This window comes from the organism of the source record quoted next, unplaced genomic scaffold (assembly GCF_019419815.1).
Source record: "Pyrus x bretschneideri cultivar Hongxiangsu unplaced genomic scaffold, Pyrus_bretschneideri_v1 Contig47, whole genome shotgun sequence".
In the NCBI taxonomy this organism is placed as follows: domain Eukaryota; kingdom Viridiplantae; phylum Streptophyta; class Magnoliopsida; order Rosales; family Rosaceae; genus Pyrus; species Pyrus x bretschneideri.
Genome location: NW_025999784.1, coordinates 2,875,413 through 2,897,982, shown reverse-complemented (window position 1 = coordinate 2,897,982; position 22,570 = coordinate 2,875,413). Strand labels below are relative to the sequence as shown.

Sequence of the window (22,570 nt, the reverse complement as noted above, 5' to 3'; positions counted from 1 at the left end):
AATAGCTTATAATTTAGTATGAATAACAATTCATTCACATTGTAGTCATTTTCGAGGTATGTAACCATTTCGGCAATCTCATTTGATAAAATATGTTCATAGTTATATTTTGTTTGTTCGTCCGTTTATTTTCATCTAGATTGGTTTTAGGATACACTGGTTCTTTATGGCATGAGGAATTGTGGTACGTGTTGAAGAAAATAAGTTCATATAAAGTTCAATAGGTCAATTTTTTTCATAGTCCCGACAGATTTTCACCAAAACACACCTTGGTAAAAGTGATCACGTATCGGAACTTTTTCTCTCCGTGTGAGAGGATATCTCTCTTCCTGAGAGTCTTTCCCACCGATTGGACGTCCGTCTTCCCCAACCACTTTCAATTCGATCTGCAGTCAGTTTTCATCGCAATTTGTTGTGACCATTTGAGAGGGTGCGTAAAGCTCCGGTGGGCACATCTGCTCAGGTGTTTAAAACACTACTACGGCGGTGGATGCTGGGGTTGAGAAGCTTCTTTTGTTCTGTCTGTAGTGTTGAGCTCTTAGTTGAGCTTCTCTTAATTAGCTGTGAGGTCCAAATGTATTTCTGGTCTTATTTTGTGTGTTGGCCTATGTTTGTAATTTACTGTTTTGAATAAATTCTTCTCCTTAGAGGTATTCAATTAAATTTTCAAATTATTTATTGAAAATTCAGCTTAAAATTTTATAAATTCGGATGTGTTCATTTAGAATTTTAAAAGAGTACATGACAAGCCTATTCAATTAGGATTTGAATTTAAAAGAATTTCTAAAAAATGAAAAATTTTGGTGAATTTGAAGAGCTTTCATAGTGATTTAACAAATCTCATGTGAATTTTAAGATTTTGAGAGAACTCACTCAAACATGATTTGCAAGTTATATTACACAAAGGAAATGAGATTTTACTTGGTAACTAATCCACAAAAAATAGGTGTGTTTTGCCATAAAATATGGTCAAATTTAGTAGTTGTAATCTATATTAATTATAAATGTCAGGTCCAAAAATGGGTAGGTAGCAAAATCCATATCAGATTTAAAATTTTATTTTGTCTTCCATTTTTATTTTTCTATCCACAAATTAATGGAGTCAAATCACCCAGTATAAATATTGAGGAAGCCAACTGAGGAGCTCTTCATCCTCCATCCTCATCACATAACAAAACAATGGTTTCTTCTTTCAAAATGGGTTTTGCCACCTTTTGCAGTATTGCAATCTGTCAGTCTCTCTCACATTGCTGAAATTACATGTACAAGATTAGTTCCATATTAATCTTTACATATTTTAATCAACTAACGTTTGCATGATCAATGTATTATGTATATTTTTCAGGCGAATCGATGTTGTCATGATCAACTGCAGAAGTGGGAGCTGCAGCGCTAGTAGAAGAAGCCAGCGCAAAAGTATGCAATCGTGATGTTGATTGCGACTTTCTAATTAAATGTAATCTGGGTGGCCTCAAACTTTACCGTGATGGCAAATGCATTTGCATTCCCAAGTCAGCCGTGGCAGGTAGAAGAAGGCGAGCCCCAATGCAGACATTACAGGGATTGCGAGTACAAGATTGATTGTAAACCAGGCAAATTGAAGAGTTGCTTTGTTGGCGAATGTGTTTGCGTTACGGATAATAGGGGAAGTCGCCCCACCCATCCATGAGTTGGTACCCCATCAACCTCCTAAATATGAGTACCTTATATACTTATTTTTGATTTAGCTCAATAAAAATATGTCACATGTTTCTTGTTTTTAAAGTTCAAGAAAAATTAGTTAACATGTTTCTTATCTTTAAAACAATAAAATGTGTTAAAATATCATTAGACCTAAATAAAAAGGTGAGTTTATAAAGTAAGTGAGTACCTGCCACTTAATACTACGATCTAGAGATGTTCATTTTCACGTGTAAGTGAAAGGTCTTAGATTTGATTCTCACCAAAGGCGAATTTGAACCACATTATTGCTAACTAATTGTGAGTCTAAGCCCACATTATCCCCTTAGTGTAAATAATATTATTGTTAAAAAAAAAAAAATAGTAAGTGAGTACCTAAGTATTATCCTTTCATCACCCGACCTCCTGCCGGGTGCATGAGGATCATGTATTTGGTTTCATTAGGGTTAGTGAAAGAAATGATATATAGGGTAGATTTGGCAAATCAATCCATTGGATTGTTAATGGGTATCCATTAAGATCAATTTAATTTGATTTGTATCCATTAAGATCAATTTAATTTGATTTCACCTCACATCATCATTACCACTATTAATCTCACATCTATATTATGGTGATATCAAAAGTAATGCTTGTCCCATGGAACGACTGCGATTGAAGTTGAATTAGGATCGAAGTTTCACAGTTGATAGTAGAGGTGACTCGAAAGGTCTATGTGTATTATGGAAGGAGGAACTTAATTTGAGCTTACGGTCTTACAGAACCATGTCGATTTCGATGTGGGTGCTCCTGAGGATGTGAATTATTGGCGACTGACTGACTTTTATGGTTTTCCAGCAACATGCGACCGTTATAAGTCCTGGCAATTGCTGGATTCCCTATGTGACAACGAGCATGAGGGATAATATTCGGCGTCAAAGGCAAATGGAGGGTCTCCATAGAGCAATGTCAGTTCAATGATCTGAATTTCTCAGGGAATATATATACGTGGTTCACAACAAATGGGGGTGGCATCAAGGTGAGATTATACCGAGTTTTGGGTACTCAAGAGTGGATTGATATGTTTCCTCGGTTCAGGGTGCAACCAATTCTAACCCCAAATGCGACAACGTATTAAGAGAAACTACTTGAAGTTGAAATAGAACCAAGGCTAAATGGTTGGCGGGTTTGCTTTGCCAACGGACAAACATTAAAATTATGAATACGACTCCCTGATTTTAAAATCTCAAGTCCCAAAGTGCTAAGAATGTAGAACAAAAATGTTTTAATGGCGAGTTTGCTTGCATCCGCTATTTTTAGTTGGAAATGTTGTTAGCTTTCTAAATTCGTAATATTGTACAGACTTGAATTTAGTCAAATTAAATATAACAGGGTATGTTCTGTTTGCAGCTAAATTTGAATCTTCATCCTTATAATGTCGCTTAACATCAACATAAAGGGTAGAACAAATCTTCATCCCTATAATTAGGGGTGGTTTCGGTACGATTACAGTACCAAAACTCCCGTATCAATTACCATACTAGACTTATGGTATTGCAAAATCGATTACCATTAACGTGCCAAACTTTGAGTACTACCGAAGTTTGGTATGCTAAATAGTCGGTTGACATGGTATGGTAATGATAATTACTACTTTGTTTCAGGGCCACTCTTTTGGGCCAAAATCTAAATTTTTTTTTCATCAACCCAATTCAGGCCCACTTTTTTCAATTCTTATGCCCTTATCTCATATTTTACATGCACAATTATATAACTCTGTAGCTAATTCATACATTTCAGATGATTTAATCATACTTGAAGCAACCAGGTAGCAAGCACAGACAGTAAAATACTGCGGGCAACAAAGCACAGAGTGGAAAAGCACAGACAGCAGCACACCAACACAAATTCCAGCATATTTCATGTAATTGACGCTCATTATAGATATACACACACATATATACAGGCCCTTTATGCAAAGGGATTCCCATTTTTATTTTAAAGTAAGGATTAGATGAGGCTCCCTCCATATTGAACTTTAACGATCCGAACCGTCTATTTTGTAAGTCTCGATTCATAGATCATCCTTACAAAAATTTAATTCAATCCGAAACCATTTGCCTATTTAATTATCAAGATAAAATTTTATTGTTTCTTATATAACAAAGTATTCGTTAATTTCTTTGAACCCAATTAGATGTCTTAAACATTTCCGATTTGGCTAATATTTTGCAAGAATGATATATGAGATGCAACTTGAAATATAGATAGTTCAGATTATTAAAGATTGATGTAGTGTGGATTCCACAATTAATTTCCATTTTTATAAAAAAATGAGGATCTCTTCTTAAAGATTTCCTCTCTCTCTCTCTTTCTCTCTCTCTCTCTCTCTCTCTCTCTCTCTCTCTCTATATATATATATATTATTTTATATATATTTCATGTACTAAACACTAAATATATAATAATATAGATTTATATTTTTCGGTACAGTACGGTAATATCGTGGTAATGATATCGAATACTAATACCGTATTAGAAAACTTCAGTTCGATACATCACTGTGCCATTACCAATTAGGACAAAAAGTTTGACACAAAATCGGTTTGGTACGATTGGTAATTCAATTGGCACGGTAATTTGACAAAATCCGCCCCTACCTATAATGTAGCTTAACGTCAACATAATAAGGGTAGAACAAAGTTGAAGAAAATATTATGTTGAGACATGGCGATACATTTATTAGAAAAGGAAAGTATACGATGATACATTTACACATTACTCAAATCCCAAACTTTGTGTTTTGGACCTCACTGAAGATTAGTCATATCCTTCGAGGTGTGGAATACCTCAGGCTTCGGCAAAAAAATAAAAAAAAATCACAAACTTTTAATCTGTACAATTTGGTAAGTATTGGCCGCATGTTCTCATTCTTCATTATTAAGTAGGGTCTCATGTTCGACTCTCATGAATCATGACGATATCCATCCTGCACGGTCTCTTATTATGCCGACACCTCTGCATTTATCGTTATCCTTCATAGAGCAAAAATGGTCCAAAAAGAGAATAAAAGGGAGGATGAGGAGAAAACAAATGCTGCTACGTTATCCTAAATTTCTACCTAATTTACTATCGGCTTCTTGACAATCTTAACACTGTCGTAGAAGCGCCTAAGCTCCTTCATAGCCTTTTCCTCGATCTGAATTGACCGAATTGGTGACGGTTGATCTACCTCCGGTTTGAACCAGCGGTTCACTCCACAAGTATCCAGTGGCGATCCCTGACCACTTGTGACTGAGAATCCGGCGGTTTTTGTCTTTGGACTGTGGGATGCACTCTGGTGTTGCTTGCCCTGCTTTGAGACATAAAAAGACGGGTAAGAGTTCCGTAAATTAAATCCGTCAAAACATCATCACTCGCAATGCAGTAACAAGAACTTAACCCAAAGTTAAAATACAGAATTCCCAACACACAAGAAAGATAATAAAATGCCGGCACACATAATATACGAGAAAGAGGGTGCAAATCATATACCTGCTGCATTTGGATGTCCCTCAGAGATGGGCGAGAAACAAGGGGAGGAGTTCCTGAAGCGGTCCAACGAGGTGTACCTCTATCTCCATCAGATGCCAGTGAAGTATGGGTTGAAACCAATGGTATCGGCTTGGAAGGTAAAAATGAACTCAGACGAATCTTTCCATCACTTGTATCATCGAAAGGATCTTCCGGGTGACTTTTGTTCCTAGTTGACCGACTCTCCTTGGTTTTGCTTTGCTCATCCTGAATCTCGCGAAGGGATGCAAACCCTTTGGAAAATTTAGCCCCACCCCATGCTGGGCCTTCACTTTTTGGGGAAGGTGGAGGGGGTGCAACACACTTGGGGGCATCATCAAGAGCGCCACTCAAGAACATAGAAAGTCCACCCTTTTTATTCTTCTTCTTGGACACTATTGGTGATGAACACTTGTTATTTGTTAGGTTTAAATTGTCCTTCTTAACACACAAAGCTGACTCTTGATTGGTTTGGCTTGTCGCAATCCCTTCAATCATGGCATCCTCCTCCTATCACACGTAAAATTTCAAACAATTTAGAAAATGAGATGAATCGCTCGACATACATAATATAAAATTTCTGTTCGCACTAGGCCGTATGACATATTTAAACAAACGCAAGGGTCACAAAAATCAAGCCCTTGTTTAGCAAGAAGGCAATAATCTGATGAAAATTAAGAAATGCAAGTTATAATAGTGAGTAAATAGCATGGCAAGATCAAGCTAAATGATTGCGCTAGTGTGTGCGCCTTGATGTTTAATATATACATTTTCCCATCTAGGTGGGGTGAAGTGATATAGGAAGTAATTAAGGGAAGGTCAAATTCAATACCTCTATCTACATAATGCTTCATTATGCACATGCTAAACCCATAAATCCTTATTATTGAAAAGATTCCCAAGCCCATTTAAAGTTTCAAACGTCACAAAAGAAAAACAAAATCAGCTTAACATGAACTGACAATAGATTTGTAGTCGATAACGATCATTTACTCAATCTTGATAAGAAAATTAATTCAAAAAATTCACAAGCTCACCTTATCCTTTGAGGTTTGAGAGGTTTCAGTATTCAAGAAACCAATTGCATGGTTTATTTCTAATTCATTTCCCGAAAAACACAACCCTATATCCACTTGTGATGCCATCTTTTTGTTCCTTTTCTTCTGTTTTTTTGATGGCTCAACCTTTTTGTTCCCTTTTCCATCTAGCAAAACTGAGGATGGCATCTTCAACTGTGGTGTCTCAACTGGAACACCAAGCTCAGCCAGCGAGCTCTCTAGAGCTGACCTCGTTTGGAGCTTTGCAATTTGCTGGTCATCAAGAACTTGCCCCCTAGACTGTTTTGCTTCAAGCATCTCAATCTGCTGCAGCTTTTTCCGCAAGGCTCGAACTTGCTTTTCAATACCATGATTTGGATCATCTTTGGGTTGAAGAAAGGAATCTGCTCTTTGGTGGATTTCATTTTTCCAGATGGATTGCTCTGTATGGCCATCACGCGTCCTTTGAACCTCACCGTTACTATCTTCCTCTTCACTATAAATAATAGCAGGAAAAGTAGCTGTAGGAGTTGGGAAACAACGGTAACTCCATGGTTCAGATGACCTTAGGTCCAATACGTTTTCAAGGTTAGCTAGAACATCTGGTGAAGCACTAGCAATAGCTTGTGATGATACCGTAAAAATATAGTCAAGGTTGCGTATGGCAATCTCCTGCAGTTAAAAAAAGAACAGCCCCAATAATTAAAATCAATTAATATAACATGTAAAATAGAAAGCTTTGCATCACAAGTTGCAAAACCAGAAGCATAAGGCAATGGCGCAGCTCAAATATCAAATGTTTTTTGGACAAATTTTAGGAAAATACAAAGACCTATCTGATAATTTCAGCCATCAGTGATACGCCCATCCAACCACACACACGGACAGAAGGAGGGAGAGAGATTCAAATCAGGTACAATTTGAGACAGATTAAAAGTTAAATAACTTTTCCTTCAAATATTGAGCAGTCAAAGAATACCTCACAGTACTTCCGCAAATCATCTGCCACGAGTGAATCGGCAATTTCGAGCAGTTGAATAGTATTTCGTGGCTCCACTAGATTCTCTGCAGCCACTTTTTCACAAAGACTTTTCAAGCTCGGTATGGGCTTCTTCCCAGCATCATCATTTTGGATAGTAGGTAAAACATTGTCAGACTCCATGTCATTGAACATAAGATCTTCATCAAGCTCTTCTAGCTCATCTTTGGCATTTGACTTCTGCTTCAGAGGGTTATTGGAAGTGTAGGCAGGGTGATAAAGGGAGCCAATAATCAACAAGTGTGTTTCGCCTACAGAAACTGAAGTAGCCCGCTTCGTACCATGTAACCGAGTCACAACTGGTGGCTTATCCTTACCATTCTTCCCATCCCACATGTAAACATCACCTGTAGCTGTAACTGCGGCAGTCCAGTATTTCCCTGCAGATATGTTCACCATACTTCTTCCACCCAATGAATACAGCTATACAAACAAACAAAAGAACACAGAGGAGATTAGTGCTTTGACATGCATCGCCCAAAGGATAAGACAATCGACAACATCACTAGTTTACTAAAGTAAAACCTGCTGGCATCTGAAGTCCGGATCTGATGACACCCAATAAAATAATGCGCCATCATCTGTCAGGGCTGTGCTATGTACCATCCCTGCAGCTATAGAGACCACATGAAGCCGTTCTTTGCGATGAAACTTCAAAGTGGCAGTTCCACTCTTTTTCAAGTTTCTAGCAATCACAACACGTTTTGGCGTAACAATTCGATGACCCCAAGTGTATACCTGGCACATAAATACATACAGGATTAGGCTCAAATAAAGCAGATGGAGGAAAGTTTTCACAAGATCCCAGATAAAAGCCTAGTATCTAAATGTATCGGAACTGAATACCAGAGATAGTTCTAACGTTTGAGAAGAAAATGCAATTTTCAATCAGGTTAAATTTACCTCCCCATCAACTCCCAAAACAATTGTGTGATATTTTGCTGCTGCAACCCCCTTAAAAACCTTGCCTTTCAAGGATTCAACTAATCTTGGAGTGTAGTTTGAAGCAGAGTTAGATGTACCATAGCCAAGCTGACCCTCCCTATTGCACCCCCATGTGAAAACTTCACCACCGTTTGAAACAACAGCAGTGTGCTTGTTGGCGGCAGCAACTGCAACAACTTTTGACCTAAGGGAACTCACTCTACGAGGTGTAGGTTGGGTATCCACGGAAGTGTAGCCAAGCTGACCCTCTGCATAACATCACGTGAATGAATCAATTTTCTATGGTCGTCAATCTCAGCAATAAATTGATCACAGATGAGCCATTTATTAATGCCCGAATACATTAAAGGAAACAAAACAATTTTCTTACAAGTTGAATTGTGAATGTAGCCATTGACTAAAGAATACAAAATTTGTGTTTCTTTTATTATGATCAGTAAGTAATTTGAAAGTTGCAAACCCTTTTAGTTGGCAGTTTAAATCCCCATATGATTTACCTCTATTGGACCCCCAGGTGAACACTTCCCTACCCTCCGTAGCAATAACGGTGTGATGTTTAGCTGCCGCAATTGCCTTCACCCGACGGGACCCTATACCAAATGTCACGTGACGCGGTGTGATAACTGCAGCTTGACCGCTGAAATGCATATAATAAAATGGATTTGACTGGTGATTCGCTAAAAAGTATAACTAGGTAAAGCATGCAGATTTCAACTGATTAGCCACATTTTTTTAGTGAAAGGGGACAAAACTTGACTTCTACTTCATACAGTGAATAAACCTTCAGAAACATACTGCCTTTTTCCCTTGCATCTCATCTTTTTACAAGTTCAAGATGAAAAGTTCCTTCAACTTAGAAACTACATTCATACATAAGGACAAGCATAATAGTGTACCCATACATGGATATATAATGTTACGAGTATTACACACTTAAATTTGCTTATGTTAATGAATTTAATTTGTCCAAACAATTCACACATTAAGAACTGTTCAGTACCTAATTTTACACAGTATGTGGAAATGCTGAATCAACCAAGGTTATAAACTTATAGTATGGTAAATGTCCGTACCTGTGTATGTCAAAATCAGGGTGACCAAGTCGTCCTCCTCTTCCAAACCCCAAGTGTAGACTTCTCCTCGAGAAGTGACTGCCACACTATGGAACTTAGCAGCAGAAACCAACTTGATTAAAGAACAACGAAGAACATCAACCTTGCATGGCAACTTTTGTATGTGTGCATTTCCAGTTCCAAGTTGATAGTTTGTACCACTTCCCCAACTATAAACCTCCGTCGTAACTGAAGACAACAACAGGAATCAGCTAATCTCTAAGCACAAGTAAGATCAGTCTGAAAAAATATATTATGATCCTCAGAAACCTTGGCGAAACACAGCGGTAGATACCAGAGTTGTGTCCATTTTGAAGAGCTTGCAAGACAGGCCCAGAGAGGAGATCGATAGGTGTTCGAGATTTAGAATCCTCTAGTATGATAGAAGCACCAGACTGGAGAAGTATACTTGCCACTGCAAGATGACCAAAATGGAGAGCTCTGTGAAGGCTACTCCATCCAGATTCCCCATCCTGCAATAAAGGATACGAAGGGCCATGCAAAGAGAAATCATAAATACCAGTTTCGATATTAAATGAAAATTAAAAATGAAACCCAACCAAAACACAAAAGTATCACTCAAAATATCAATTCATTGTTATATGAATGAATCTTACTTTCCTGATCAAAGTGTTTGAAATAATTGGAAATTATAGCCTTCAGAAAGTAAAAGCATTAAAAAAACCATAAAATCACAAAATTGTCACATTCTTTGCAAATGAGGCCTATTTGTAAAAATTCATGGCCAAACAGTTTTAAATTGTAGTTATCTAAAAATTGGGTAATTCTTTTATTTACCATTTTTGTACATGGTAAAAACTTAGATTTGCAATTTACTAGAAACTCAACATGGAAATTAAGTGAAACAAATGATATCATATCATGGGATGATATCATAGCAGTTAGATTATATCCTTGACCTCCGGTTGCTTTATGTCTCTAATAATTTGTTATTTCCTAGAACATTTATTTAACTGCAGGTATGATTAACTGAATTTTATGGAAGTCACAATAGACAGCAACTCAAAAACACGATTGGCAATAAGAAATAAATAAAGGGAGTTTTAACGAAAAGCCTGCGGTACTGTTCACTTTAACGAAAAACCATATTTTTACACCTCACCTAGATCAATCATTAACTTTCCGACTTTCATATAAAATATACCAAATTGAAGCTGGGAGTGACAAGATTACGATTTTACTTGAATTGAGGCCAAAATGTGGTCGAATGTGGCCGAAAAATGGCCTGGAAGTCTCGGCCTGTTTGGGCTTCTTCAAATCCATGACAGATTCGAGCATGCAAAGCTAAGATCTCGGTCCAGGGATGGTGATGAATTTTTTGGCGGTGCTAACTTCATCCAATTTAATGAGGGTTGGCCAAAAAACACATCGGGAAACCTACAACTCGTCGGGAAAATTGGAGCCGTGAGATTCCATTCGAACAACGCATAGCTAGAGAGGGAGGGAGGACAGAGAAATAGAGATTGTAGTCAATAAGGAGTTTGACCAGGAATGAGAAAGAGACATGAATTGAGAGGTCTGAGAGGAAAAAAAGAGGGAGAGGGTGGGACGATGAGAGAAGAGGAAAAGAGTGGGACGGAAATGGTAGGAAAAGATGGAGAAAAAGATAAAATCATAATAAAATATTAATAATTTATATATTAAATAAAATAATATTAGAATTTGTTATTATCCAGCTTCTTAGTCCAATAATGCACCAAACGCTTCACTAAGTTAGTCCAGTTTAGTCTAGTCTAAGCCAGTCCAGCTTAGTCCTTGAAGCTAATCCAGTCCGAGATAGTCCGGCGCAACAAATGCCCCCTAAAAAGTCAATCCGGGTACTATTCACTTTACCCTTTATTTTGTCCTTACCATTAAAACTCAAAGTTTTCGAGCCCTTTTCATTAATTTTCCTATAAATAAATCTCAAGCATATAAAACAAACAACTTAATAGCCACTATCAACAACATAAAAGCATTCATGTCACATAAAGATCGGTAAAGTAACAAACCCTAATATCTGGGTCAGCGCCAGCTGCAAGAAGCCTCCTAACAATGGGAATGTGGTTTCTCCATGTTGCAATATGAAGAGGAGTGAGACCAAAAATGTTTCTTGAATTTATATCACCACCACTCTTCTTCAGTAAACCTAGTGCTGAATCCACATCAGCCAATGATCCTTCTCGCACAACAAAGCAAAGATCTTTCTGGGTTCCAGTCGACAGAAATTTGCGAGGAGCCTTTTGTCCTTGAGGTGAGGCTTCCATTAGTATAAAAAGCAAGGCTGAATGCAGTGGCAGACAAGTAGCATGTCAGTTCATGACCAACAAACCCTGGAGGCTCTTGTTGAAGTTGGTGTCGTCTAATCCATGTTCCACTTGATTTCCAATCCAATATCTAGATAGCCAAGTAGCTATGCCATCATCGGCATCCTTGTGCTGAACACAATCCCCTCACAGACCCCAATCACCGTTCCTCCTCTAACGGAGACATTCAGTAGACAAGTGACGTGAGAGACTGTATTCGAAGTTACTCTGACAGTACAATATACCCTTCACGCTGACCAACTGAAACAAATTTGAAACAACTTTAACAATTAAACAAATTGCATGGATTTCCAAAAGGATATATTACCTATGCCGTACAGCTACACCCTGAATGACTGCCAATTCCATCCTAAAAATGCTAGAAATTAAAGTAAAATTCTACCCCAAATTATGTAGATGCTTTTTTTTCACATATTGGCAATTAATGGTAAGATCACTATATCAGCTCTTACATGGACCACATTGCTCGTCTACTTTCAGTACAGAATATAATCCATCCATACAAGATTTGTTCGTCTACCCACTTCTCCTCATCAGTTGGCCAATAGTCCGATGACAAATCGAAAGATGAAATTTTCGAAACAAATCCCCGAATCACTCAATCGATTCAAAATTCAAACTTTAACACCCAATCCACTCAAAAATTCAAAATTCAAACTTCATCACAACAATGAGTCGCTACAAATCTACGAATCAAGTTATAATTTTCAAAACCCAAATAAAAGAAGAATCACATGAATTTGAGCAGTACCAATCAAACCAAACCATGCCCACCACCAGAAAAAGGACTTCCGATAAGAAAAATGAGATACGAAACTAACAATACTGGAATGGTAAGAAGAGCAATGTGAAGAACAAACTAACCACCAAGAATGGTGGTTCCCAATACCAAAACACACCGAAATAGCAGAAAACACCAATACCCATTGTCCAGAAACTAAAATAAATCACAAAAACAGAGATAATTAGCTCAGAAATTAACTCACCAACTCAAATGGATCCCACCATTCCAAAATAAATAATTCAAATTTACCCAAGAAAAGGATAACACGAAAATAAATCACAAAAACAGGGATAATTAGCTCAGAAATTAACTCACATCATCAAAATTTACCGAAGAAAAGGATAATACGAAAATAAAATCACCTGTTTTTCCTCTGGGAGAGAGAGAGAGAGAGAGAGAGAGAGAGAGAAAGAGAAATTAAAGGAGCTCTTGCTGTGTTGCGTTCTGTTCTGAAAAGAAACAGGGAATATGCTGAAGGGCATAAACGCTTCAGAGAGAGACGAGAGAACCGATTCCTTGAAATACATGGGCATTTTGGGGATTAGAATTGTTGGGTGAAGAAAAATGTGGTGGTACTTGGATTTGACGGAGATGGCGTTGGCGCGTGTGCGTGCGAGAGAGAGTTGGGTGGTCTGATGAGATGTTGACGTAACTTAATTATCATCGTTCAAATATGAGACAGGGAGGGAAGAAGGAGCAGAAAAAAGGAGCGGAAAGTATTGAAGAAATAAACGGGGCGAGAAGAAACAGCTCATCACTAATCCGACCCTACCACACCTCCACGCTCAGACGACGATTGGCGTTGGAGCCACTCGGTCACTGCCGACGTTACAGATTCGCACCGCCTTATGATCCGTTCAATAAAAATTAAACTATCACGCAGTGGGCAAATCGTCGAAGCCCTCTCACGTCACCTATAAATAAGCCCCACACCTCTCTGGTTTTCAGAAAAACAAAACGGCCAATTAAGCAAAGCAGCAATCAAAATCCCTAGGGTTTTCGTTCCAATCCAGTACCAAATCGATTTGAGATCTCAATTACCTCGCCGTCCGCCGGCTCGTTCAATTTCGGTGTCGATTCCCGAATCTTAAGGTTTCCGCGAAGGTTGATAGCCATCACCTGGTCCTCTGAAGAGTGCCTAACAATTTCGCATATTTGTGAGTGAAATCATTTTTTTTCTCTGAATTTGTTGCTTTTTACATTAAATTATGTTTTGATGTCTAGAATATGTTGTTTGAATTTGTTGCTTTTTTCGCATATAATTATATGTTGAATTAAGCCTGTAATTATAGGGTTAAATTTGTTCATGATGATGATGATTTTGTAAAGTAAACAGTAATTTACCAGATTTTTCCATTTTTTTTTTCTTTCTAATTTATAGTTTCTAATTGCTAAAAGTATAAATTATATAATTTTAGGCAAATATGGTATGTTTATTGCATTCTGGGCATTACCCAGATGAGATGATTAATGTGTTGAATCACAAAAATTTGAACTTGGATTTTCGTGTTGATCCAATTGTCTTGGCTGGCAAGTTTACAAGCATGTATGATTGTATTCAGTGATGGGTTTGTTCAGATGCGTGGATTGAGTTATTTCAGTTCGTTTTGGTAGCAGGTTGGTTGTACTGAGGCCTATTTGCAATTTTGTTTCGAAGTGAAAAATCGAAGCTTGATTTGGAAGAGATGGGGTATATTGGGGCACATGGTGTGGCTGCTTTGCATAAATACAAGTACAGTGGCGTGGATCACTCTTACACTGCCAAATATGTCTTGCAACCCTTTTGGAGTAGCTTCGTTAAAATCTTTCCCCTTTGGATGCCGTAAGTTTCTTAACCTTCTTCTCTGATTTTATTGATTACTGATTGACTTAAGTTAACTTTATATACTCTTCTCTTTGGCTTTAATTGGTGGGTAAGGTCATGAGTTTTCTGGTGTTATAAGCGCTCATGTTTTGTTCTCAAATTTAGGTGCATAAGTTTTCTGTTTTTGTAGTTTCTGCTGGGTTTATCATGGATTTATGTTATTCACTAGTCTACGTTTGATACATTTATTTTAAGAATACTTTGAAATGGACAAGCAAACATTTGTAGTAGTTTGCATGTCGAGTTCGAGATCTTTAGCTGACTTCATGTAAATTTACAAACCCAGCAATATGCTTCTATGTTTTGCTTAGAAGATGGAATATTTCTTGTAGTTGATAATGCGGACTTACAAGAATGAAAATTTATAGCATTTTTTTTCTGAGACTAGATAATCTCTCCTTCACTGATTGTGATTTTTAACATCACATGTTTGTGCTTTTTGCTGATGTTGCTAACGTTGCTAACGTTTTCCTTTTTTCCCTGGTTTCTTCCCACTCTTCCAGTTTCTGACTTTTTCTTCAGGCCCAACATGGTAGAGTGACCTTTACTCCCAACTATGCTTAATTGTTTTTTGAAACTGTTGCCTTTCTATTGATGATTATGCTTTATTTTTTTGCCAGATAACTCTAATAGGATTCATGTTCTTGCTCACATCCGCTCTGCTTGGCTATGTGAGTGGTTTTTTCTTATCATCTTTTAATTTTCTGCTGTTAGGTTTTCCTGTTTATAATGCTAATATTTTAACTCAAGCTTCACATTTAGTTTTAGAAATGTTCACATTTATCCTTTACTCTGGTTATGGTGTGCATGATGCTTAAAATGGGAATGTTATTACTTAGTAAGCTTCCCGTGAATTTGTGTTATGTGTTTTTCCCAGATATATTCACCACGACTGGATTCAGCTCCTCCTAGATGGGTTAATTTCGCTCATGGATTGCTACTTTTCTTATACCAGGTTTGCTTAAATACATCCAAGCAGAGTTGCCTTTGATTTTTCTGTGGTGTCCTATTTATTGTTACACATTGCTGTTTTATTTCTATCTTCGTTGTCTCATTTTCTATCACTTTCCTGTTTTTCACAAAAAAATCTTAGACCTTTGATGCCGTTGATGGGAAACAAGCAAGACGGACAAATTCCTCGAGTCCACTGGGGGAACTTTTCGACCATGGTAATGCACTGCTATCATGTTTTTTTTTTTCTTCTATTGCCTTGGTACATTCACAATTGAATATTGATGATTTATATTCTGGCGGATCTCAATGAATTGCAGGTTGTGATGCCCTTGCGTGTGCAGTATGTGTCTTCGTCTTTTCTGGTCATTTGGTACCCTAGAATTCAAGTTTCTTTTTCATATTTTATATGTGCTTGTTTAGTTCGAAGCATTGGCCTTTGGAAGTACTGCAATGTTTGGAAGATCTACTTTCTGGTTCTGGGTGATTTCAGCTGTTCCATTTTACTTTGCTACTTGGGAGTTGTAAGTTGTCCAACTGAGTTTGATTTTGTTATTAGTCATTCGGGAATATACCACCTCTTTTTTTTTTTTTCTTGGGGAAAGGAGTGGGGGAGTGGGTTGATTCGATATGCTAGCATATAAGTTTGTTCACTCCATGACCCTGCATAGAATATTTCACATGTAAAAATAGAATGTTCTGATCTATGACTTTGTTGATCCAGTTACTTTACCAATACCCTAATCCTTCCTGCTGTTAATGGGCCCACGGAGGGTCTAATGCTGATATATTTGGCCCATTTTTTCACAGCTATCGTTGGTAAACTCCTAATTTCATTCTGCTACTCTACTTGTATGTACAGCTTGAAGTTAACTTCTAAACCAATATCTAAAAACTCTTCTTTTCTCTAAGTACATTTATTTCTTTACATTTTCAGGTTCTGAGTGGTGGGCTCTACAATTTGGAAAGTCTTTGCCTTTTCTGAGTTGGGTCCCCATTCTTAGTGGTAAGGCCGATCCTAATTTAGTTGATACCGTACAAGTGATATTTGGCATCAAACACTACATTTTGCAAGACTTGACTGCATGCTATATTTCTGTATTTAATTTGCAGTACCTATCTATATAGAGCTCAATGTCTCTTTGACATGTACACGGTTTGATTACCTTTTTTTATATTTGTTGTGGATGAATATTTCTTTGGCTGCTTCACAACATATACTACTTCCCTTGCAGTTGGTCCGAAATTTAGTTCCTTTTTTTTTTTTTTTTACTTCAGAAATCCCAACAAACAAAGCTGTGTTGTATCTAATGATAGCTTTTGCTGTCATCCCAACGCTCACATTCAAGTATGAAATTTTCTGTTCCCTAATTTTTCGAAATTTGAGTCTAACTTTCTCATGTATAATAATTCTTTCTGTTTTTTCTTTTATAACTTATTCCTGAGCTCTTAATACATGTATCATGAATTTTTCAACTCAATTGTAATTTTTCTAATGGTTCTATATGGAACCTGTAAATTGTTATCCATACTACTGTTGGCATATATGTGAAGACTCAAGCTACAGAAGCAGGGTTGCATTGCTAACCACACGTTGTGGGCATGAACTCAGAACTATTATGTTGCTATCTTCATGATCTTACTAACCTAGAATTCCTTGGGGTATGGGATTGAATTAATATTACCATTTTCTATAGATATAACAGCAATCTGGTGTTAATATTCACATGATTTTTTTTTTTTTTTTTTTTTGGTGAGTGCCTTGGTATAGTTTACCACTTCCCCAAACTATTCATGTGTCAGAGGCTCAGAGCTCATGTATAAAACTTAAGAAGAGTCCTTTGAAGGCCATTAGACACTTGGACCTTATGTTGGATTATGCTTGTGTGCAGTGTGTCCAATGTTCATAAGATTGTTCAAGCAAGGAAAGCAAGTATGCTTTTGGCACTGGCAATGGTATTGCTTTTATCTTTCGGATTTTATGCTAGTTCTAGACACTGGATTGGCCTAATGGGTGTTTCATGTTGTTTCTTCTCAGATTTACCCTTTTGTAGTCCTTTTGGTTGGAGTTTTGGCATGGTATGTCTTTATACTTTGCGTCCACCCCTGTTTTTTTCCTTAAACTTATTGCTATCTTTGATTTCTTTTAAAAAATGGTTTCAAAGTTTAATAATTTATTTGCAGGGGTTACTTGTCACCAGCTGACATTATGGGGAACTATCCACATTTAGTCGTTGTGGGAAGTGGGCTTGCTTTTGGGTACCTTGTGGTAACATATCCATGTTTCTTTATAACCGTATCTTTTGAAAGTGTGGTTTGTCCATCTCGAATGTAATTGCTTACTATCGGTGCTGTGAGTGCTAGATTTCCAATGTCGTTCTAAGGGGTCTTGTAGACAACCAAATTGTTTATTCTACCATTGTTGTTGAAAGGAAAGCTCTGTTTTGGCAGGGAAGATTGATTCTTGCGCACTTGTGTGATGAGCCAAAGGGTTTGAAAACTGGAATGTGCATGGTATGTAACAATCCCAAAACTGCTGGAAATTTACAGTCTGTTGAGTGTATTTCTGGAAACGCTGTAATAGCAGCATCATATTTCTCAGAATTGGTTAATATCAACAACTTCTGCTGGTTTTTTTTTTTATAATTGAAGACCGGATTGATGACTGACTTCAATATTTATTATTCTGTGCAGTCATTGTTGTATCTCCCATTTGCCATTGCAAATGCACTCACAGCTAAACTGAACGATGGGTATGTTGTATTTGATATCATGTCATGAGCTCTTTAAGAAAAAACGTGATTCTTCTGTTCTTGGTAGTCTAGATGTTTCTGATTTCTTGAACTTCCTGTTTACCTCTTTGTTGCAGAGTTCCTTTGGTTGATGAGAGCTGGGTTCTTCTTGGTTACTGTGCATTTACAGGTATGGTAATTTGTTATGGTGGTTTGCGTATTCGAAATACATGACACACTACCATTTTTATGGATGTAGTATGTACTTACGAATTCATTACACGGTACCATACCTTGTGGCTGAATTTCACTTTTCTCTGAATGCAGCGACACTCTATCTTCACTTTGCAACATCAGTTGTTCACGAGATCACAACAGCCTTGGGAATCTATTGCTTTAGGTGAGAATGTTTGTTACATTCAGAATCGAAGCATATTACTCACCCAAGTCCAAATAATTTTTTGACTAATACAGCCTGAAATTTGATTGAGCACGGTGTTCTGAATCTGTGCTCATTCTTTTACCTAGACGACAGTTTGCTTCCGTTCACCAAATTTTGTTCCTTTTCTTTGGAGTGCCAATTGATACCGTACTTTTGATCCTAACTTGCGGTTTCTTGTTGAATTACAGGGTAACTAGGAAGGAAGCTTGAGTGATGCTGGTGTCAACTTCAGGGTACCTTTTATTCTCGGTTCATGTATTGTTTCGATAAATAGAACATTTGCCTGTTTTCGATCCAAAATGTAGTTTTATGTATACATGACAAGGAATGTAAGCAAACAATGACGACTAATGTGACAATACATGATACTGAATCTGCGCGACGTTCTTACTTACAGAAATGAAACCACAGTTGCGGTTCTTAGTTAGAGGAAGTCAAATTATATAGCCTTCTCCAGCCATCTTGGCAATCGTAATGATGCTTTCATCCCGAGCCTAGTAAGGAACACCGAATACAGTAGGTAGAGCAAGAACATGAAGGATCCGCTATTAATCAATACATGTTACAAATATAAAGCCTTAATACTTTAGGATATAAAGAGTGCATATGCAAGAGGCAGAGCGAGAGAGAGATACCTGATAACCAAATCAGGCATAAATCGCTTCCATTGACGGGACTGAATAGATGCCCGATGCAGTAAATATGAATGTTAGAGAAGCATGAATGTTTATAGTGATCTGCACGCAAACCAAATCACAAACAAAAAACATATCAAATCTCGGTACTACATAAAACGAATATCAAACAAAGGATGGTTAATTACCAAAGCAAGTATGTTTTCACTTATCAAGAACGACGATATCAAGACATTCCCTACAGCACCCAGTGATCGAACCTGCACATTTAATAGAACTGTTACCACCAACTAAAGCGTTTTAACTGGTTAAGAGACAACCACTGCTTCGAACAGATTCAATGAACTTCGGGGGATAGGGGAGAAAACATTACAATTGTGCACACGAAAATTGAAACATAACAGTTAAAACTGAAGTAGACTCACCATAAAACTGTGATGTCAAAAAAGTAATCCGTAGCCACTGCGTAAACTAATTTGAATCACTTCATACCTCCATAAACTTCCCATCGTAAAACCAACTAAACCGTGGTTAAGCTGCACAAGATAATTAATTAGCATGTTAAGTGCGTATCATACGGTTCTTACCAAAAATTTTAAGAAAAAAAGTTCAAAGTAAAAGCGACAGTGGCTAGAACAACAATGAACTAGCTAGTCCATCTTGGTCAATCGGTATGAATCACTAGTCTGGAATGGTTTGAGAACCATGAAACTATCCTATCGCAGCTATTCTATGAGAGGAGAGATTTCCAAGTATTAAGAAGCAACTTTTTTGAACACGAAGAATCAGAATACATACTAATTCACAATAATAGGAACAACAAGGGGACAGATAGCACGCTCACCAAATAGCTTAAGGCTTTCACCGGACCAGACAAGTCTAGCAATAGCATAGTTGTTGCAACCTAGCACGATCAGAAAACAATGGCAATTATGTAATGAAAACGCCACATCAATCTCTTAAGTTTAAACATGGCGGGTCATTGCGGTGATCACTATCGGCAGCGAGAAGAAGCAGCCAAAGTAATCCTGCACGAAAACCAAACCTTTTTAAGATAACCTATACAAGAATGCATACACTCTCGTTAGCCCTATGCCTCTTAGGCTCTTATCATTACGTCTTCCACCACTAGCAGGCGTTTTCCGAAAACATCACAGATAATCACAGCGAAGTTCTTGCATAACCCGACACGAGTACACTAGTTATACACATCAAATTCATACCAAAAACAAAAGAAATTGAAAATTAACTTATGAGGATTTAAACGTTGGAACCAAATAGCTATCATACAGTTCAAAACTTGTTTTTGTATATCTCTGCAACCAATCAAAGATTGAAACAATGCAGCCTAATACCAACTGAAGAACTAGAAATATGAAAAGGCTGCTACTTTATAACGCAACAACAGTAACAAAAACACCATAGCTTACAAAATCGACAAAATTAAAACTGTTAATTTGGGTTTTTCTCTAAATTATCAGAAACCCAAATTTCAGTCCAACCCAACGAACCTCAATTGCGAGAGAATTGCTGAGGAAGTACACCAAGCCAGTGAGAGCAGCAAACACGGAGCACTCCACCAACGTTAACGTCTTCTTATAAACGACGCCGTCCGGCGACAAGTCTTCGAGCTCGGTGGAAATTTCGGTGCTTTCTTCCTCATTTCAACAAAGCGACGACGTTTGGATTCCTGCTGCCCTGAGAAATTTGCAGGGGGGGGTTGGATAGCAAAATTGGGGAAGACGAATAGGGGTTCGGCTTGGGGGAAAATTTGACAGTTTGAGAGGTGGGAGAGAGTGAGTGGAGAGGGGTAGTTTGGGAAATGAGGAAAGGTGGAGGGAGGTGGTGGACTTGCAGAGGAATCATGGAGACGGAGGTCACAGAGTGAGAGAAATTTGAGAGCGGGAGAGAAGCTTTAGATTGACATGGTAGTTACTATTCACAATAACATATTTTAATTGAGGAAATTGTTGTGAAGGAAGAAGGATCACAAACGACATACTAGGAGTTCGGGTTCTCTAAAGTAACATTTATGGAATTTGATAATTTACTTCCGAGTTTCTGTTTAGGATTGCATATTTTTAATTGGCCATCACTCAACGTATTAATGTTCACGAAATATGGTGGTGTGAAGATTTTTGTTGCTAAATTTTCAACATATCAAAAAAAATTTGAGTTGAGCCACCCAAGACCAAAGGAACAACCTTTCTTTTTAATTGAGAAGGTAACCATACTTGTACACAACTCTTTTGATATTCGAAATTTTATGTGATTTTTGCATACCAGTTAAACATTCACCTGGAGCTCTCGGCTGCGGCACGGTTCAGCCACAAGCTGCAGTCTTGGGCGAGTGCTCGAGGTCCTGAGTTCCAAAGCATATTAAATTTAATATTTTAATGCATGTACATATATTTGATGCAATTCATAACCAATATCAAATTCACATAATTCAACAATTATGACTATGAGGCATACACATTTTATGTAGAATCTAAAATTCGTAAAACGGAAAGTTGGGTCATGCATCATAGTGAATGTTCATGCTATCAAGGCTGCAAAAATATCGAGAAAAAAACCGTTGTTTTGAAATAACATGATTGCTTGATGATATGGATGAACTGGTTTGATGCAGAAAAATTCTTCAACATCAGATTCCTAAGCACAGCGGTATGAGCATGCTAATAACGTGTTGTGGTCTATTTTATCTGATAAGGTTAAAGGGGGCCGGCGGCAAGAGTGGAGAGAGTGAAAGAGATGTGTTTGTAGAATTGTAGGGGAATGTGTGTTGTTATCCCTCCTACTTTGTGCCTTTATTTATAGTAGTAAAAGGAGAGAAGATATTCCTTAATCCCCAAGGAATACAAGATACGATAGGAAATGATAACTAGAATCAAATCTAATATAGGATTTACACAATCACACTTAAACTAGTAATGTTTACAACATAAATTATATATTTGATTGATTTTAAGATGAGTTGATTAATAAAGGGTGACTTAGAAATTGCAAAATTAAAAAGGGAGCTGAGAATGTAGAACAAAAAGGTTTTAATGAGAAACTTGCTAGTATCTCTCTATTTTTATTTAGAAATTTTGTTAACATTCTAAATTCATGATATTTTGAACAGACTATAACAGAGTATGTCCCGTTTGCACCTAAATTTAAATCTTACTCCTTGTAATGTAGCTTAACAACAACATACTATGAGTAGAACAAAGTTAGTTGAAGAAAGATTATGCCCAAAATGCTTGAGAGATGACGATACATTTATAGGGAAAGGAAAAGTGTGATATACATTTACACATTACTCAAATCACAAACTCTTAGCCTGTTCGAGCTTCAAAGTGTGGGATACCTCAGATTTTGGCAAATAAAAAAATCACAAACTTTAATCCATACAATTTGGTAAGTAGGGACCTCATGTTCTCAATCTTCATTATTAAGTAGGCCTCATGTTTGACTCTTATGAATGAGAAATTCGATACCTAAAC

At 37.3% G+C, this 22,570-nt stretch overlaps 2 protein-coding genes and 1 long non-coding RNA gene across 8 annotated transcripts; 1 reads left to right on the top strand and 2 right to left on the bottom strand.

The window, feature by feature from the left end:
- Positions 1–4,374: 4,374 nt before the first annotated feature.
- LOC103956230 lies at positions 4,375–11,742 on the bottom strand. Its single transcript, XM_009368198.3, is given in 11 exon segments — positions 4,375–5,011; positions 5,194–5,721; positions 6,249–6,920; positions 7,228–7,710; positions 7,813–8,025; positions 8,191–8,480; positions 8,730–8,869; positions 9,306–9,354; positions 9,357–9,533; positions 9,640–9,817; positions 11,357–11,742. Coding segments are annotated over 11 exon segments (3,216 nt in total). The 5' UTR covers positions 11,612–11,742; the 3' UTR covers positions 4,375–4,780.
- A 1,469-nt stretch (positions 11,743–13,211) lies between these two features.
- On the top strand, positions 13,212–18,817 carry LOC103956232 (choline/ethanolaminephosphotransferase 1). Of its 5 annotated transcripts, none has more exons than XM_018649653.2 (19): positions 13,212–13,612; positions 14,113–14,277; positions 14,842–14,851; positions 14,940–14,990; positions 15,197–15,274; positions 15,413–15,488; positions 15,591–15,613; positions 15,694–15,794; positions 15,995–16,089; positions 16,208–16,276; positions 16,549–16,618; positions 17,163–17,226; positions 17,309–17,349; positions 17,455–17,539; positions 17,722–17,784; positions 17,965–18,023; positions 18,140–18,192; positions 18,330–18,402; positions 18,633–18,817. In XM_018649653.2, exons 2-19 carry the CDS (start codon positions 14,141–14,143, stop codon positions 18,652–18,654), a joined length of 1,170 nt encoding a protein of 389 aa, XP_018505169.2. In that variant the 5' UTR covers positions 13,212–13,612; positions 14,113–14,140; the 3' UTR covers positions 18,655–18,817. The 5 variants fall into 5 exon arrangements, with proteins under 5 accessions (XP_018505169.2, XP_018505168.2, XP_009366475.2 ...); XM_018649652.2 differs by having other exon boundaries at positions 14,073–14,277; XM_009368200.3 differs by having other exon boundaries at positions 14,070–14,277.
- On the bottom strand, positions 18,656–21,151 carry LOC103956231. 2 transcript variants are annotated; one of them, XR_668461.2, is made up of 6 exons: positions 20,591–21,150; positions 19,924–20,107; positions 19,505–19,615; positions 19,268–19,339; positions 19,080–19,181; positions 18,656–18,989 (listed from the first exon to the last, which is right to left on the bottom strand). It is a non-coding gene; the product is annotated as an uncharacterized LOC103956231 (long non-coding RNA). The 2 variants fall into 2 exon arrangements; XR_007252227.1 differs by having other exon boundaries at positions 18,656–19,181; positions 20,591–21,151.
- Between the last annotated feature and the right edge of the window lie 1,419 nt (positions 21,152–22,570).